Source organism: Astyanax mexicanus, chromosome 1 (genome assembly GCF_023375975.1).
Source record: "Astyanax mexicanus isolate ESR-SI-001 chromosome 1, AstMex3_surface, whole genome shotgun sequence".
Taxonomy (NCBI): Eukaryota; Metazoa; Chordata; class Actinopteri; order Characiformes; family Acestrorhamphidae; genus Astyanax; species Astyanax mexicanus.
This window is the reverse complement of record NC_064408.1, coordinates 104,915,001-104,931,905: the sequence shown is the minus strand read 5'-3', so window position 1 is coordinate 104,931,905 and position 16,905 is coordinate 104,915,001. Positions and strand designations below refer to the sequence as shown.

The following is a 16,905-nucleotide window of genomic DNA, read 5'->3' as shown; positions in this document are numbered from 1 at the left end:
GCTGCATGAAACCCTGTTTGTTTGGATTATTTATTAGTGCATGAACATGTAAATGTTAAATAGATAATTTAATATGTTTTATTATGTATGTTAATACGTATGTATGTTTATATTACACACATACTGTTATTGTCAGTTTGACCCAGAAGTGACAAAAGATGCTTCAAAAAGCAACAATATACAATTTAGACCAAAAAGGCATTGTCTCTTATATAATTGTTAATTATCAAACAAAGAAAGACTACACTACACTAAATATGAGTAATATTTATATAAATTGAGCTAAAGATAATGTTAACGGAGAAAAGGAATGTTTTTAACTACTTTTAAATAGTTAAACACGGACCAATTTTACCTCGAAAAATATTTGCTGTTTCTACATTTTTATTTGAACATAACAGGAAGGTTAACCTACATGTGATTAGTATTAACATGAACAGTTTACCTGATAAATATAACATGTATTCATTATGTATTTCACAAATTAATACTCTTTTATGAAGCCCTGTCAGAATGTTTATCCTACATTTACCACTCTACTCATCCTTTAGCCAGATGTTTAGCTTTGTGTTATTTCTGTATTTCTTGCCCTCGTTCCTGCTTACCCTCATAACTCTCATAACAACTATTTAACATCTGTTATACCTTTGCTCTGCATGGCCTCTATAATAACTGAATGTCTCTTTCATCCAATGCTTCACGCATTACTTCCCTCTCTTTCTAAGGACAGTGGGTGATCAGGTGAGATTTGATGAACTTTGATGAACATTTGATGTTGTTTAAATCATTTGCCTGCTGCAGTGTTTCCCATCCTTGCTGTGCTGTGCCATAACAGCATTTTGAAGGAAATATATTACATGTCAGACCAAAAGTAACTGATGTTCAGTGTATAAACAGTGTATAATTTTAAAGCACCATCATGTAGCATTTTTACCTTAAAATAACAGCATAAGTTATTGTGATTCCTCACTGACCTGTAATCCTGTAATTGGTAGAGCAGCATCTCTATCATTGCTACTCCAAGCTCAGCATGCCAGTAGCTGCACTGTTTAACTCTGGTGAAATGGGCAGGACAACTCCTTTTAGAACTATAAAAAAGAAAATAACTTAATTAGGGCTCAACCAGAGTGTTTGTATTTCTCTGTATTATCAACAACATTAGCTCCACCCCCTCTATTTAAAAAAAAGCACATTTGTATTATCTCAATGCTACTGCTTGATTAAGTCCTCTGTAGTTTTCCCATACTTCAGTATTTCGGTAACCCTCTACAATAAGGTTCACAAATCACAATACTTACAACAGTAATAAACATTGTTAAATGGTTAAGTAATGCATCAACTAATTATTAATGAACACGAATTAATACATTCTTAAACATTATTAAATTGTAATGATATGAATGTCAAATAAAATTGAATTGAGACGTTAGTTAAAACATGTTGTAATGATTAGTAAGGTCTTAACTAGTGTGAATTAATAATTAGTTGATACTTTCTGTAGTAAGTACTGTTAATTAATGTACCCTTATTGTAAAGTGTTACCATACAGGACAAATAAACCAAACAAAATTATGAAATGCAGTAAATAGTATTTTCACTTGCACTATAAAAAAATTACCATTCCAAGTGCCATTTGAAGATTTCAGATACAGTACTTTTCATCTGTGCATTTTCTCTCATATACATTTGATGTTTTTCATAACTCAAAAGTATATAGTTTGTGTTATAACTTTTGCATTGTTACGTCTGCTTGTCAACATTTAATTCATTTTTTTCATTGTTAATTTTTTTCATTAATTCATGCAAGTCTGTATCTCTCATGCTCTTGTCTCCCAGGCGTCTCAGCCAAGCCCTGGCAGTCAGTCTTCATGCAGCAGTGACCAGTCCCCCGCCGGCCCCCATCTCGGCCGTGGAGTCCAGCTTACTTTAAGCAGCATCAGGCTGGTGGGGGAGGCGGTGGTGGTCGAGGACCAGGAGGATGAAGAGGAGGATGACAGAGAGGGAGAGGAAGAGGAGGATGCCCCCATTATGGACTCCACCGTGTCCACTGCAACAGCCACAGCAGCTACTGTAGCCCTGCAGGCTCGCAGGAGCCTGAATCGCCCTCTGCGCTGGATGGAGCAGGTTAAGATGGAGAGGCTTAGGCAGGTGAACGGAAGCATTCCTAGGCTGGGACATCTGTCCCCCACACTGCCCCCTAAAGGCCAGGCCCTGCCTGCCCTCACAGGGAAAGGTAAGGCTTTGTTTTAGTATACACTGAGTAGTTGCATTGTGGTGTCCTAAAGTAATCCATTAAAAATTTATACAGTACCAGTCAAAAGTTTGGACACACCTTAAATTCAATAAGTCTTCATAATTTTTTAATGTTCGGCATTTTAGATTAATACTAAAGTACTCCAAAATATGAATAAAATCATGTTGAATTATTGATAAACAAAAAGTGTTAAACAAACGAGAATGTGTTTTATATTTTAGATTCTTCAAAGTAGCACCTCTTGCTTAGATGACAGAGTTGCACATCTTGGTATTTACTTTTTTGTGTAATGTTTTATTCCATATTATGGAATACTTTAAGAAATAAAAGTCAGTCAAAGTATCTTTAAGTGCAATCGCAAAAATACCCTTTAAAATGTTATGATAAACTGGCTCTCATCAGAACCACCCAGAAATGGAAGACCAAGGGTTATCTCTGTTGCACAGTTAACAGCCTCAGTAACCACAAGTTAACAGCTATCAACATAAGAGTATTTTCCTGTGTCTTCTAAGTATTGATTGTCTATTTGGGGGAAACATAAATAATGTCCAAACTTGTTACTGGTACTGTATGTTTTACTAATAAATATGTATAAATATATAAAGTATGCAACCCATTTAGGCAACTCCTTTTTACACTTTTCCTTCTCACACCTAGGCTCATGTCCTGGCAGAGGTACCTGCGGGGGAGTACCGGTGCCCCAGCCTCCTCCACGTCCTGAGCCGTCCAGCACAGAGCTGACAATGCTGAGTCTACTGCGGGATCGCCGTGACAGCAGCGGTAGCACCACCAGCTCTGCCTACCTAAGCAGCAGCCGTCGCTCCTCCGGCATCTCACCCTGTTTCTCCAGTCGCCGTTCCAGTCAGACCTCACAGTCTGAACACAGTCAGCACAGACGCTTGCACAACCTCAGCGCTACTGACTCCTATGATCCCATTTCCACCGACGCCTCTCGACGTTCTAGTGAAGCAAGCCAATGTGGAGGAGGTGGATTGGTGCCAGGAGGAAGCTGGGGTGGTGGAAGTGGAAGTATGGGAGGAAGTGGGATGGGATCAAGGGGAGTGCTGAACCTTACCCCAGCACAGCACTATCATCTCAAGGCCAAGTATGCAGCTGCAACAGGTGGACCCCCTCCAACACCCTTACCTAACATGGAACAGGTGAACTTGAAGTCCCGCATTACTCTAGCCAGGGATGGCCAAGATGCAAGCCAGCTTACACTGCCGCCACTGATCAGACCACGACGCTGCAGTGATGGTAGTACCAATGGACACAGCAGTCTTATAGGTAGGCAAAGGGCATTCTACCCAGGGGAAGGTCCAGGTAATGGCGACAGAAGAGCTAGTGACCCTGTAAGGAGAAGAGATCCCAGTACCTTTGAACTGCCCCAGATTCAGCGTTTTAGCAGCCTGAATAACATGCACCCTTTACCCTCTCTGGTTGGTGATCACTGTCCACGTGGTGAAGGAATTGGTTTGAGTCTGCAGAACTACACCCGCTCACAGGGCAATCTCCAGAGGGGCCTGCTCTCCCCATGCCCTCCGAGCATCATGGAGCAATCAGCACTTGAGGCTTTGGCCATGGAGCATGATGGGTCTATGTTATTTAGGGATGAGGACATTTTGCCTGATGAATTGGTGCAGTACCTTCACGCACAGAACCATGAGACTGCTTTTGACCAGGGTCCTGATGAGGCCCAGAACTTCCATATTCCTCCACAAAATCAGGAAGGTCCAGGTGCACATAGTCCCAGCAAAGATGGTATGCCCATCCAGTGGAATGAGGTCAGCTCGGGCAGTGCTGAGGTTTCTCCTCCCCGACAGTATCAAAGATGTGGGAGGGGGCCAAATCAGAGTGGAAGCGTAAGCAATCCATTTGGCCGCTTTGGAAATATGGTTGTACAGCAGTTCCCTTCGCACTTCACAGACCAGCATGTCCCTAATCAGAGGGCCAGTGGCCATCATGGGGCTGGACTGACCAACGGGCACAACTGCCCAGATCCACACAGAGAAAGGTCAAAATCAAACCAACAGCTGTCTTGCACAATGAGCCCAGTTGTGAAGGTGGAGAATACTCCAGGTAGCTGTAGGGATACAAGAAGAAATAACTCCAGCACACACAACCTCGGCCAGCCAGACTTTCTGCAGATTACCCAGGGCCCAATCCACCCAAACTGCATTCAGCAAGCCATGCAAAACCATGCAAGCACACGTCAAATCAATGGCAACCTCCCTCACCAGCCCCAGTCTCTTATGGCTTGTCAACCTACCACTCGAGGCTCTTCCCAACAACAGCAATATTCCACCCAGCAGATCATCAGCAATCACCAAGCACAGTCCTATCAGCAGCAAAGTTTTAGAAACGGAAACAGCATCAGCTGCTCACTTGCTAATCAAGTCTCAGGTCTGAAACTAGAAGTAGAAGACCATCTACAAGCCAACACTTGCTCTTCCATCCAGCAACAGCCCTTCATTGCTGAGTGTTTTAACCCAGGAGAGTCCTCAACTTCAAACTTTAATGTAGTACACCAACCGTGTCTAATGGAATCCTTGAAGATAGAAGCTGGGGTATCGGGTGAACCCTCAGGGGATCTTCTGTCCCCAGGGGCTGACCAGGTGACCAGCACAGTGGAGGGCAGTCCAGGTGGCAATGTTCTGGATAACGTTGGTCTGGATTTCACTTCCATCTTGGAGGATAACTTTGACCAGGGCAGCATGGTGTCTGATGTCATGAGTCCCAGTGTTCTCCATGGTTTATCGCAGACTTCTTCCCGGCTGACAACTCCTCACCTCTCGGCCATGTTTCACAGCCTGCCTCCTGGTACCAACAACATGGCCATTGGAGACATGAGCTCCCTCCTCACTACCCTCGCAGAAGAGAGCAAGTTCCTTGCCATCATGCAGTAGGTTTTGTGACCCCCTAATAGTGAAAGTAACAAGAAGTAAAGACTTTACTAGTGTAATGTATATGGATAAGATATGGATTAATGAAAGAAAGTTTTAGTGCTTCACACAAGCAAGAGTAGTTTAAATGGGGGTTTAAATATACGTCCACTATTTTGTATCAGTTTTACCAACCCTTGAGACAAGAATTGCGGAAACCATATAAATACAGTAAATAGAAATATAAATACATAAAGTCTTTCAGTTCCTGGAATTATAAATGATTAAATGTTCATTTTATATTGCTTTAAGATGACAGTGGGTGACTTCAGTATCATTCCCATCACTCTGAAACAGTATTCTGTGTATTATTGCTGTTTTGCGTTTTGTCAGTATATGTGCATGTTTGTTTTCTGATCAAATATACATATACACTGTCTACTTCTGAGTGAACCATATATTACAGAGGCTATTGACAAATAGACAACCTGACCCAACCGTCATCAGGTCAAGGCAGGGTCAAATATTACATATAACAGGCCCTAGTGTTTATTTTTTTAACTATATTCACACTTTTATATTGATGTTTTATACGTGTCTTACATTGGTAGTGTTACAATGGTTTCACACGTCTTATTAAATTGTATTGTGTTTTGACAAATTCTTCAAATTTAAGTTGCATTGAGTTCAAATATGAGGGACCATATTGTTACATAAGGGTACTACACAGCAAAGTCCCATAGTGAATAATTGTGCTACACGATTTACCATGACTGTATACATGTAAATAGGCTTTTTTTTTTTACATTGTAAGATTTTACAATTTACATCATGCTTACTGTGTTTAAATGACTGGTGCTTTTGACAAGCTGTGCATTTTGTGGCAAAAATGGAAAAAAATGAGGTTATTTGTAGTAAACCTCAGAATGATGCGCATTGCACAAAGCCTAAAAAATTAAGTATGATGGCCAAAATGTGCCAAAAAAGGCATTGGTATTAAATCATTTTACATTTTGCCAAATAGAAGTAACTTCCTTTGTATTTGTGTATTGTGTTTTGTTACAAAACGTGGTGAACAGCGTCAAGTCTTGGCATTACGAATCAGTTCTCTGTTTGTATCTGTATTGATCAGTCTGTTCCTCTGAATCTTTACGTCAAGCAAGTTGGGACATCATAGTGACATCATTTTCTTATGCAAAGAGAAAACTCAAATTTGGCAAATTTGTTAACAGTATTAAGAACAATCTGTACATAACTGCATATGTACAGTTTTATAAGTCATGCTGTAGCAATTAGGTACTGTTTGTTTTTGTATGGTTATTTGATTTCTTTAGTTATTTTTTTTTTGGAAGTTGTGTATCAGTGTCATTCTGTTGTTTTGAAAGTGTACGATCCATTCCCTGAGGAAATGACTAGGGAGGGGGTTTGGGCCAAAGGTATGTGCCTTATTAGTGCCTGCCGATATTAAAAGGAACACTGCCAATCTTTTATAAGGAATTCTTACAAAAATGTGTATACTAAAATGCGGCAAGAGGCCCACAACTTCAGATAACGTTCAGTGACCATACATGCTTTTAGTACGAATGGGGCATGAAGAAATGTGACATCTGAAAAAAGCTGTTTCAGATATTGGAGAAAGCTGTTTTAGGTCATCACATTTCTTGCCTTTTGTTCTTTCTCTTTTTTATACTTGTAAATATGTATTCCTTTGGTAGAGTATAGAGGAGAGAGTATTGTGAGAAGATGGGCCAAAATGAGCATACGTACCAAGTAGGAAATTCAATGCCCTGTCTTCAAATTTAAGGGGATTCGGGGTGTACGGAGTCAGGGTGCATAGCACCCCCTGAAAGGGAACATCTGAATGCCCTTTTGTATTAGAACACAACAAATCTTTGTAAGGTTTTAATAAAAAAGGAAAATAATGTACCTGGTGTCTGAGAAGCTTGTCTTTTGTATTAGTGAACATATTTTTTTAACTGTGAACCTGTAAATGCAAAAAAGAACACAATGCAAAAAAGATGTAAGGGTGTGCCCAATGGCAAGGCAAAGAAGCACACTGAGGATTCAAAACAGACAAGTTTTTGACTCATAAAAGCTAAGAACTTTAAACCTTTTCTCCAATAAACATCTGTGGCATTATGAACTCTTAATGAGCTTAATTGAAGCTTAATTAACTACTGCAAATTATTAACATTCACATTACATAAATCACAGCATTATTTTCATATTTTCAATACAGACAGAAATTACGCATTTAACCATTAGTTCTCTTTTAAAGACACTTGTTTACTCTATTTAAAGGCTCCAGTTCCACATTACCTAAATGCCTAGCCTTATGATAGAGAAGGGCTCTGTCCCATTCCTCACACGTCACACCATCACACCTTTTCTTTAAGTATGCCTACTAGATGTTCATTTCTTTAATTTTTCCTATTTCTTACAATTACCCAACAAGGATACTCACCCTTGGAGCCCTTATTAGAACCTGATGTGCCCCTTGCATAGGTCAGCATCAGATCACTCTTCTGCAATGACATCTACCCATGTTCCACTGTGACCCTTTGATGGTCCTAGCATACACCAACTGAAAAAGGAGAAAAAGAAACTTTTTAGATGCTACATTTGGAGAATATGATTATGATACTGTGCTGCCACTAAATAACTAATCTATAACGTATTTTTAAATACAGTCGTCAGCATTTTTGGATTAACACACCTCTTACTTGGAAAGATGATTAAAACTTTGTGGTGGCTGTTATGTGTGCTCACCTCTTAAATGGGTAATTTTAAAATAAGTTTACCTTTTGTGCTCAGGTTATTAGAGTAAGGAATACTTTACTTAAAAAACTATTATATTATTAATTGCAACACAAAGATAATGCACCCAAACTCATTATGTTTAAACATCAGTGCTTTACTACTTTTGCTTTTTCACAACTCAAACTTGGAAGTTCTCTGCTCCAATAAAATGATGAGCATTTTTCTTTTAAAAATCACCATTCTAATGTTTTTATAATAACTTACAAAGGCAGACAATGTATTATTTACTTTCATGTTTACAAAATGTTTGCATATTATTAACAATGCTTTGAAAACATTTTGAACAATGCTTTGAAAAAAAGGAGCATGTTACGTATTCATGTCTTCCACCAGATCATAAGGTATATTTATTCAGTTTCATTAGATATTGTGAATTTTATTCTCTATAGTGCATTTTATTCTATGTAGTATGTAGTATTGGGGATACCAATAATAATTTGTATTATTGCAACATATATTTTTTAACACATACCTGGTTGTTATGGTAATGGCGCTTGGTGATGGTAATGACAGGTTTTTAATTTCTTCATCAGTTTCTTTTTTATTTTTACAAATGTTTAGTCCGTAGAATTTAGACATCTGTTGAACTCTAGACGATGCGGAGGACAAAAGTAAATGATGAAGGTAAGTGAACCATTTTGAGCCTGGTGTTTAAAGCTGGCTGGTAAAGCATATAAATAACAAGAAAATCAATCAAAATAATGACTTAATATCTCAAAATAATTTTATAGCAATTGAACAAAAAAATACCTAGCAATTCACTATAATGACTTATCTAAAAAATAATGAATCTCAAATCAAAGAAATCTCAAAATAACTGTAACGATTTACAAACTCAAAATAATATCCATTCACTTAATATTAACAAATTACGGAGCCCGAGAGGGGCTGTGGATAAAAAAATTATTAAATCGAGTGAAGATATAGCAGTTCATGCTCACGTTTTCTATAATTCGAGTGAACGATTTGCAGTTTGTGCTCACATTTCTTTTATTCGTGCTCACGATTTCTGTAGTTCGAGCGAACGTTTTTTTATGTGCACTAAGACAAGAGGCTCGGAGGGAAAGGAGCATTTTCCTCAGTAGGGCTGTTACAGGGCTGCTCTGATTATACAGTTATATACAAACCTGCTGATTATTAAAGCTCTAGAAAATACAGTGCGCAGATTTTGTCTTGGTGTCTCCACAGCGCGCGGGGAAGAAATGCTCGAATTACAGAAATCGTTCGCTAAAATTACAGAAATCGTGTGAAATAATGAAAGAAATCGTGAGCACGAACTGCAAATTGTTCACTCGAATAAAAAAAAACGTGAGCACAAACTGCTATCGTTCACTCGATTTATTTTTTTTAATCCACGGCCCGTCCCGGGCTCCGTAACAAATAAAAGCATCGACAACATGAGTCAGTACCTCAAAATAATGATAAGTACTTAATTTATTTTTTTATAATATATTTTTTATTATTTTGAGAGGAAAAATATCCACACCCAATTCATATCCAACTGAAGAATAACTAAAAACTAAAACTAAAAAGGCAGCAACTGAAAATACTGACTTTAACATATCTCAAACTAATGATACAGCATATTTGAAAATATAGTTATTGATTAATAATAAACATGTTTATTTAAAACATGACTTAGCATATCTCAAAATTATTATTTTTAAGTTGTCCGATATTTGCACAGAAACCTCTTGTTTCTTTCTTCTTAAATGTTAAGAAAATGTAGTTAACATTCCCAACATTCCTCTATGTATCTATGGTGGCGTTGCAGCGACATGACCAGAATGTCTAAAACGTTAACGTTCAGAAAACATGTGATATAATAATAGCATCACGTTAACGTTTCCAGCTGGACAAATACTTACATATATCTTTCTATCCATCCATCCATCTATCTAATGAAAATGTTACTATTTTACCAAAAACCATTGTCACAGGGGCCGTTGCAGCGATGTTACCCGTATGTCTAATGTCTAACCGTTAACAGTACCGTTCAGTGAGATTACAGTGAGGTTACCGTCGCAATGTTATTACAAAGTTTCTTTTCATGATGTTCCCAGCAGGACGTGTGGAAACATTGTGGAAATGTTAAAAGTAGATAACATTCCCAAAACTAAAGATTACGACATTGACAAAAGGGACGTTGCAGCGGCGTTTCCAGGACGCTTAAAAACCTAGATAAAAAAGACTTGAAGTTGAACTTTCTAGCTAAAAACGTTAGAAAACCTTCTACTAACCAAACGTTGTTTTGATGGTTCGTGCCTATGGTGGTTGAGTTGGTGGGTGAGCGGCGGTGCAGTGACCGGGATAGAGCACTAGGGAGCAGCAGCGGGCTGGAGCCGGAGCCGGGCTCAGTCTCTCCACCGTTAAACTCCGCGGAGGAAGAAAAACACAGCGGCCAGCGCTCGGAGAAAATGGCCGATGTGGAGATGGATTTACAAAGCGAGAGGCTGAATAACGGGTGAGAGCGCGGGGCTCGGTGTGTCTCGGTGTAGCGGGCTGCGGTCGGGCTCTGCGAGGCTGTTTCTCTCTCAGGCAGAGAGAGGGTAGTGGAGGATATTGGGCTCTGTGGGAAACGCGCAGCTCTGTTCTCCGGTTTAGCCTTAGCTAACATGAGCAGCTAACGTTAACTAGCCTGTTATAGCTAGCGGTAAGCTAGCTAGCCGGTTTAAATCTCTCGTTTAAACGACCTTATGGGAACGGTTATACCGTATGAAATTATAAAACAGGATTCGCGGTCTTTACTTTATAAGTATGATATGTGTGAGATTATTTTGTATAGTCTGAAGCCCGGCTGACTGGGCTGTGTTTGGACAGCACGCTTTCCTGTGAGCTAGCTAACCTAGCGTTAGCTCGCTTGCTAACGCTACCTAAATAACCTTACCTAGCGACCGTAGCACAAACATTAGCCTGTCTTCATAGCTACACAGCGGCTGTGCTGTAACGTTCACAAACTACTAGGTGGCTGAATAGCGTTTACTGGGGTCCTACACTAAAGTTAAAGACCCCCTCACTCTTTTGTAGTGTGTAAAACTTAAACAGCCAAACATTGAAGCAGAGTGGTGGGAAGCTGAAGGTCTGCTGGATCCACATGTGTGAAGTTCAGCTATGTTTGATTAGGCAGCCCATGTTTAAGAACCAGCAGAACAACACATTCAGCTAGATAAGCCAAAGCTATACTTGTTTAGCTAGGTTTCATATAAAGTAGTGCTAGCTAGCTAGCGTTATGTGTTGTATAAAACAGCTGGTAACTTACATGAACTAAGCAGCTAGGTTAGCTATTTAATGTAAGAATTTAAAGTAAACATTAACTACCTAAGGCAAAATAATATTTTATTACATGTACCGTCCCTTAGACCTCCACTTGAGTTGGAGTACAAAAAGGTGTCTGCAGTTACAGCACCAGACAAAAGTTCAGACACACTTTTCACACATGGATTGTTCACCACAGGGTCCTGATCTTAACCCCATTGAGAATCGTTGGGATGTACTGGAGAAGCTTTGTGCAGCGGTCAGACTCTACCATCATTAATGCTGCAAGATCTTGTTGAAAAATTTATTCAACACTGGATTGAAATAAATCTTGACACTGCAGAAGCTTATCGAAACAATGCCACAGCAAATGTGTGCCACAATCAAAGCTAAACGCGCTCCAACTAAATATTTGTGACTTTTTTTTTGTAAGGCAATGTCGTTAATTACCTAAGATACAATAATACTTTAGGACAAGTACTGTTCCTTTAGGTCTTCACTTGAGTTAGAATACAAAAAGCTATATATAATTACAGTACCAGTCAAATGTTTGGACACACCTCCTCTCAAACAATTTTTTTTTATGATTTGTATTACATTGAAAATTTGGTAATATTGCAGACATGAAAGTTGTACAGGGACATGTGGAATTATTTTGTAAACAAAGTCTTTTTACAAAAACAACCCTTTTAAAGTCATTACTGTTTTGTATTGCATACTGAGACCTATACAGAGTGGTGGTTAATCAAACCTAATTACCTAATTCTGCTCTCTGTAATTTATATATTTTTTAAACTATCAACAGTATCCCAAAATATGTATTGTACACAGTTTATTACATTAATGGCATGTCATCATTATTGGAAATGCCATCCCCGTGATGCGAGAACTACCTGTAGAATTAAGGACTGCATGTAGAATTTAATGCCTTTTTATGGGGGTGAATGTATTAATCTATGTGTTCAACTAAACAAACGCTGTAAGTGTGTTTTTGCTTCTAATATTGTTTATCTGTTTATATCACCAGGAAAGAAGACTTAGAAAGTCCAGAAAAGAGCGGGAATGAGAACGGCGACGTTTCAGAAGAAGAAGATGAGGAAGAGGAGGGGGAGGAACAAACTGAGGTGAACGGAGAGAACAAAGGCGAACGCTCCAAACACCACAGCAGCAGCGGTAGCAAACACAAGAAGAAGAAACACAAGCACCGTAGCAAACACAAAAAGCATAAGCATGCGTCAGAAGAGGATAAGGATCGCAAGCGTAAACACAGACATAAACATAAGAAGCACAGACGCAAAGAGGCAGCATCTCCTTCAGGAGGTGCCAACAAGAAGCCTGAGGATGGCTCCCCTTCTTCTGAGAACCCAAACATGGATGACAGGGCTCTACTGGAGGATCTGGAGAAGCAGCGAGCACTGATTAAGGCTGAACTGGACAGTCAACTGATGGAGGGGAAGGTACAGTCAGGCATGGGTCTTATCTTGCAAGGGTACAACTCCGGCTCTGAGGAGGATGGAGATGGGCAGAGGGCACGAAATGGGGAACAGCGGCAGAAAGGCAGTGGGGGTAAAACCCGTTCACCCAGGGACCAGAGCAGCAGAGGGGGCAGAACCAGACGGGAATCGCCAGAAGCCACTAAAGCTAGTGGTAAGCGTCGCAGTCGGTCCAGAGACAGGGCAGGCAGGGACAGCAAAACCGGAAAGACGACCAAAACCAGCAAAGAGGAGACCAAGGAGCACAGCAGATCAGAAGACAAGAAGCGTTCCAAGAGCAGAGACCGATCCAAAGACAGGGGAAGAAAATCCTCTTCACCATCCAACCGGAGACGCACTTCAGCAGAAAGAAGAGCTGAACAGAAAGGACGTTCTGACAAGCGCTCCTCCCCAACACAAATAGAGGAGAGGAGGACTCAGGAGCAGGCCGGTCAGAGGTCTGGGTCACGCAGAAGCCGTTCACGTGATCGGCGGTCTCGCTCCAAAGAGGCCCATCCAGCCCGTTCAGAGACTGATAAGGAAAAGCGGCCGGGAAAGTCCCCTTCAAAAGATGCCTCGTCAGGAAAGGAGAATCGCTCACCACACCACAGACGAGCATCAAGCCCTCAACGCCGTCGCAGTTCCTCCCCCCGGCAAAGAGAACGGCAGGCTCACCGACAACCTTCAGGCTCCACCGAGCGGGGCTCCAAACAGAGCCACTCACCCTCTAGGAACAGGTCGCCTGCCAGAAGGGCCCGCAGCCGCTCAGCTGAGCGGAGGAGAGACTCACCTATCAGGTACAAAACTTTTTTTTTATCTGTGAAAATGCACTTTCATTGGAGAAGGTTACATTTGTTCAGGATCTCAGTGTTTTAGTCAATGGATTTTTGAGGATTTAGTACAGATACACAGAAAAATACATACAAGATATACAGTAATGACAAACATCAAATAGATTATGTAATCCTAAGTGCTTTGATGATCTTAAACTAAAGCATTACCCCTGTCCTGATGATTGTCAAGAAATTGACTTATTACACTTTTTCTAATAAAACATGCAGAAGTATATTGTGTATCATGAAATTAAAATTGATCATGTTACGATAAACACTTGGCATACTTCCCACCCCTATTTTGAAGCCAGCATTTAACTTGGCCTGCATAGTTGTCTAACTCTATTATATTACTGAATAATTTATTGTTATATAGCCTAAAGCTTTTTAGTCTATAGAAAAACTTATCTTGAAGGCTGCTGTCTTTCCTTGACTTGAATCTCTATTCTGCATTTATTAGGTTAAACATTCTTGTTTGCATCATTTAAATTATGGCAGCTTACATTTGTAAGACATGCAGACTAGTCTTCTCTTTGATGGACCTTTTTGTTACTTCTGCTTAATCTTGAGTCATTACCAATTATCTTGGTAGATTATTAACCTGCCAGTAAATGATCAAACTAGAAGAGGAATTCCTATAATAGTAAACTGCATTCTGAGTAGTTACGTAGTTATCAGATATAACAAGTGATTTTTAAATTTGCGTTGCTTACAGCAAGAGAGCTTATAGGTTACAGTGCCGTTATAATGATCAACATTATTTTTATATATATTAGGGGCATTAGATTTTACTAGAAAACCTTTTCAACTCTGCACTCCGCTACTGTAAAGCCACAAGTTTGAGGAGTTAAGTGTTTTTTTTTTACTTTTTAGATGTGATTCTCATCATGAGATGAATTGGCTGTGGTAAACCAGTATAAAAACTTAAGGAAGTAGACCACCAGCAGTTTGGATCAAACTGTGTTTTCTGACTTATATCATAATGTTATAATGGTAGTTAATGGGAATTTCTATTTTCAGAAAGCGTTCTCGTGCAGATGGGATCGGGAGGTCCCATGATTCCAGCCCAGTGAGGCGCAGGGTCAGCCGCTCACCGCTCAGAAGACGGTCCGTTTCACCACGAAGACAGTCTCGTCCTTCACCTAGAAGGCGGAGCCGATCTCCATTAAGGCGAAGGTGAGAGATGAAAAGGATGAAACATTTCTGTACAATACAATAAAGAGTAGCTCTCTATAAGAGGGACACTGACTGACACCTCTGGACAATTTTTATGACAGGTCCCCTGAGAGGGATCGGTTTGGGCGTGCCAGACCTCGTCGCTCTATCTCCAGGGACCGTGAGCGCAGGCGGAGGCGAAGCAGAGATGAAGACAAGTTCAAAGGGAGTCTATCAGAGGGCATGAAGGTGGACCAAGACTCCTCTTCTGAGGAAGTGTGAGTAGATGATGTGATCATATGATGTTAAACCTAAAACCTTGTATTCAGTGGTAACATAAATCAGTAAGTCACCACAGATCTAATGTAGTCACCTGACTGCATACATAACCAGATTTTAGTCAGATATTTGTTGTCCTTAAATGACTCGGTCATCTAAACAGAAAGATTAGTTAAATGGAATCAGATCTGGTGGTGTAGAGAAAATCTGACATGCATGGCAAGATTAGAAACTTAGAAGCTTCTTTTTTTGTGTGTGTAATAAGATTAGAAACAACTTAATTGTGTGGGCTTTGTTCTGATGTTGGTGCTCCATGTTTACAAGTGTTTGTAATGTTTTCAAGGATGGAGGATTTTGATGCAGAAGAGGAGGATGAAGAGGCTCTGATTGAACAGCGACGACAGCAGCGGTTGGCTATAGTACAGGTAGAAAGATGCAAATTTAAAACAATTTTTTTTTTTTTTTTTTTTTTTTTTTTATAATTTATTTCAGATTTCTTTTCCCATTTTCTTCCAATTTGACTATCCAATTGTCCCACCCCTTTGTGCGTCCCCCTCACCAGTGGCGCCTGCGACCCTTGGAGGGTGCAGATGAGCACATGTGTCCTCTGACTGTACGTTCACACCGAACGCGATAAAATCGCTCTGTGTCGCCTGTCCAACAGGCGATGAGTTGCTTGGGGGCGTGTCTCACTCAGAACGAGCTGTCGCTGGTGGGCGTTTTCCAAATACGGCACATACAGAAACAAGGGTTCAGCCTCTCTACACAATTCCTAAACATTAAAAACTTTTATAACTATTTTTAAGTACAATTATTTAACATAATTATTTCATATTACAATAAATGGGTTTACTTAAATATAATACATTATTTTTCTTAATGTAGTAAATCATTCTCTTAATTTGTCCATAATTTCAAATATTGTTAACTTAATGTATTAAATAAATTCTTGTAATTAATGTTTACTTAAATATATTAAATCATCCTCTTGATTTAATAAACAGTCTTTCTCTTAATTTAATAAATAATTCCCTCAGTTTTAATAAATCTTTCTGTAAAATGTAATGAATAATTCCCTCAGTTTTACCTAAATCGTTTCAAATTCCATACCTCAGTTTGAACAAATTGTTACGTTAAATGTATTAATTACTTTCTTCAGTTGTAATAAATCGTTATGTTAACTTTAATAAATAATTCCCTTTGTTTCAATAAAAGGTTCTGTTAATTTATAAATAATTTCCTCAGTTTAATATATAGTTTTCTATTAAATAAGGTAATTCTGTAAGGATAGTACTATAGTGGGGTAGCTGCTGGTGTAGTGGAGTATTTTACCTCAGATCAGCTCAGATCAGTTCTGTTCTCTCCGTTTTGCTGGCGGAATAAATCTTCAGTAGGAACCGAAAATCAGAGCAGCGATTTCAGGCCGGACATATGAGAATCTGTTTCTGATTGGTAGTCGCCGCCGCGCGTCGCTGCTCATTTGCATAAAGTTAAGTTCTGGTCAACTCTCTCGCGTCGCTCAAACCGCCCGCTTCGCATCGCGTCGCGCCGCGTCGCTGCCTGTCGCCCAGTGTCGCTCGCTCTCATTGAAAATGAATTACTTCCGGCTGCTTTGTCGCTCGCGTCGCGTTCGGTGTGGACGCACGGTGACACATGTGAAGTCAGTCACCCCTTTTTTCGAGCTGCTGCTGATACATCTTATCCTGAGCGGCTAGTGCACTCGGAGGAAAGCAGCTAGGTTCTGTTAGCGTACATCCGCTTACAGACACCTCGTGCGGCCCGGCGCCACCTTTGAGCGTGATGGGGAGAGAGGGCCATTTACCTACCTGGAGGGAGCAGGGCCAATTGTGCTCCCTCTGATCGCCGGTAGCTGATGGCAGAGCTACATGAACAGGGTTCGAAAAGGCAACCTCCCTTTCATAGTAGCAGCAACTGGATCGCTGGACCACTCGGCG

General features: G+C 40.1%; 2 protein-coding genes and 1 long non-coding RNA gene across 3 annotated transcripts in view; 2 read left to right on the top strand and 1 right to left on the bottom strand.

Moving 5' to 3' along the window:
- gli3 (GLI family zinc finger 3) overlaps nucleotides 1-7,062 on the top strand; it is a 174,694-nt gene extending 167,632 nt beyond the window's left edge. The window contains exons 14-15 of the mRNA XM_022662267.2: nucleotides 1,837-2,233; nucleotides 2,912-7,062. Of these exons, the coding sequence (XP_022517988.2) occupies nucleotides 1,837-2,233; nucleotides 2,912-5,160 (2,646 nt within the window). The 3' untranslated portion in view covers nucleotides 5,161-7,062. The remainder of the gene's footprint in view (nucleotides 1-1,836; nucleotides 2,234-2,911) is intronic.
- Nucleotides 1-10,263, bottom strand: part of LOC125780989 (uncharacterized) — a 21,478-nt gene extending 11,215 nt beyond the window's left edge. The window contains exons 1-4 of the long non-coding RNA XR_007424034.1: nucleotides 10,197-10,263; nucleotides 7,601-7,720; nucleotides 7,064-7,120; nucleotides 975-1,088 (exon numbers count right to left, since the gene is read on the bottom strand). This is a non-coding gene — a long non-coding RNA (uncharacterized LOC125780989). The remainder of the gene's footprint in view (nucleotides 1-974; nucleotides 1,089-7,063; nucleotides 7,121-7,600; nucleotides 7,721-10,196) is intronic.
- The window catches only part of prpf4bb (pre-mRNA processing factor 4Bb), a 12,671-nt gene continuing 5,951 nt past the window's right edge, over nucleotides 10,186-16,905 (top strand). The window contains exons 1-5 of the mRNA XM_007258978.3: nucleotides 10,186-10,420; nucleotides 12,239-13,480; nucleotides 14,537-14,692; nucleotides 14,794-14,949; nucleotides 15,294-15,375. Coding sequence (XP_007259040.2) covers nucleotides 10,224-10,420; nucleotides 12,239-13,480; nucleotides 14,537-14,692; nucleotides 14,794-14,949; nucleotides 15,294-15,375 — 1,833 coding nt within the window. The 5' untranslated portion in view covers nucleotides 10,186-10,223. The remainder of the gene's footprint in view (nucleotides 10,421-12,238; nucleotides 13,481-14,536; nucleotides 14,693-14,793; nucleotides 14,950-15,293; nucleotides 15,376-16,905) is intronic.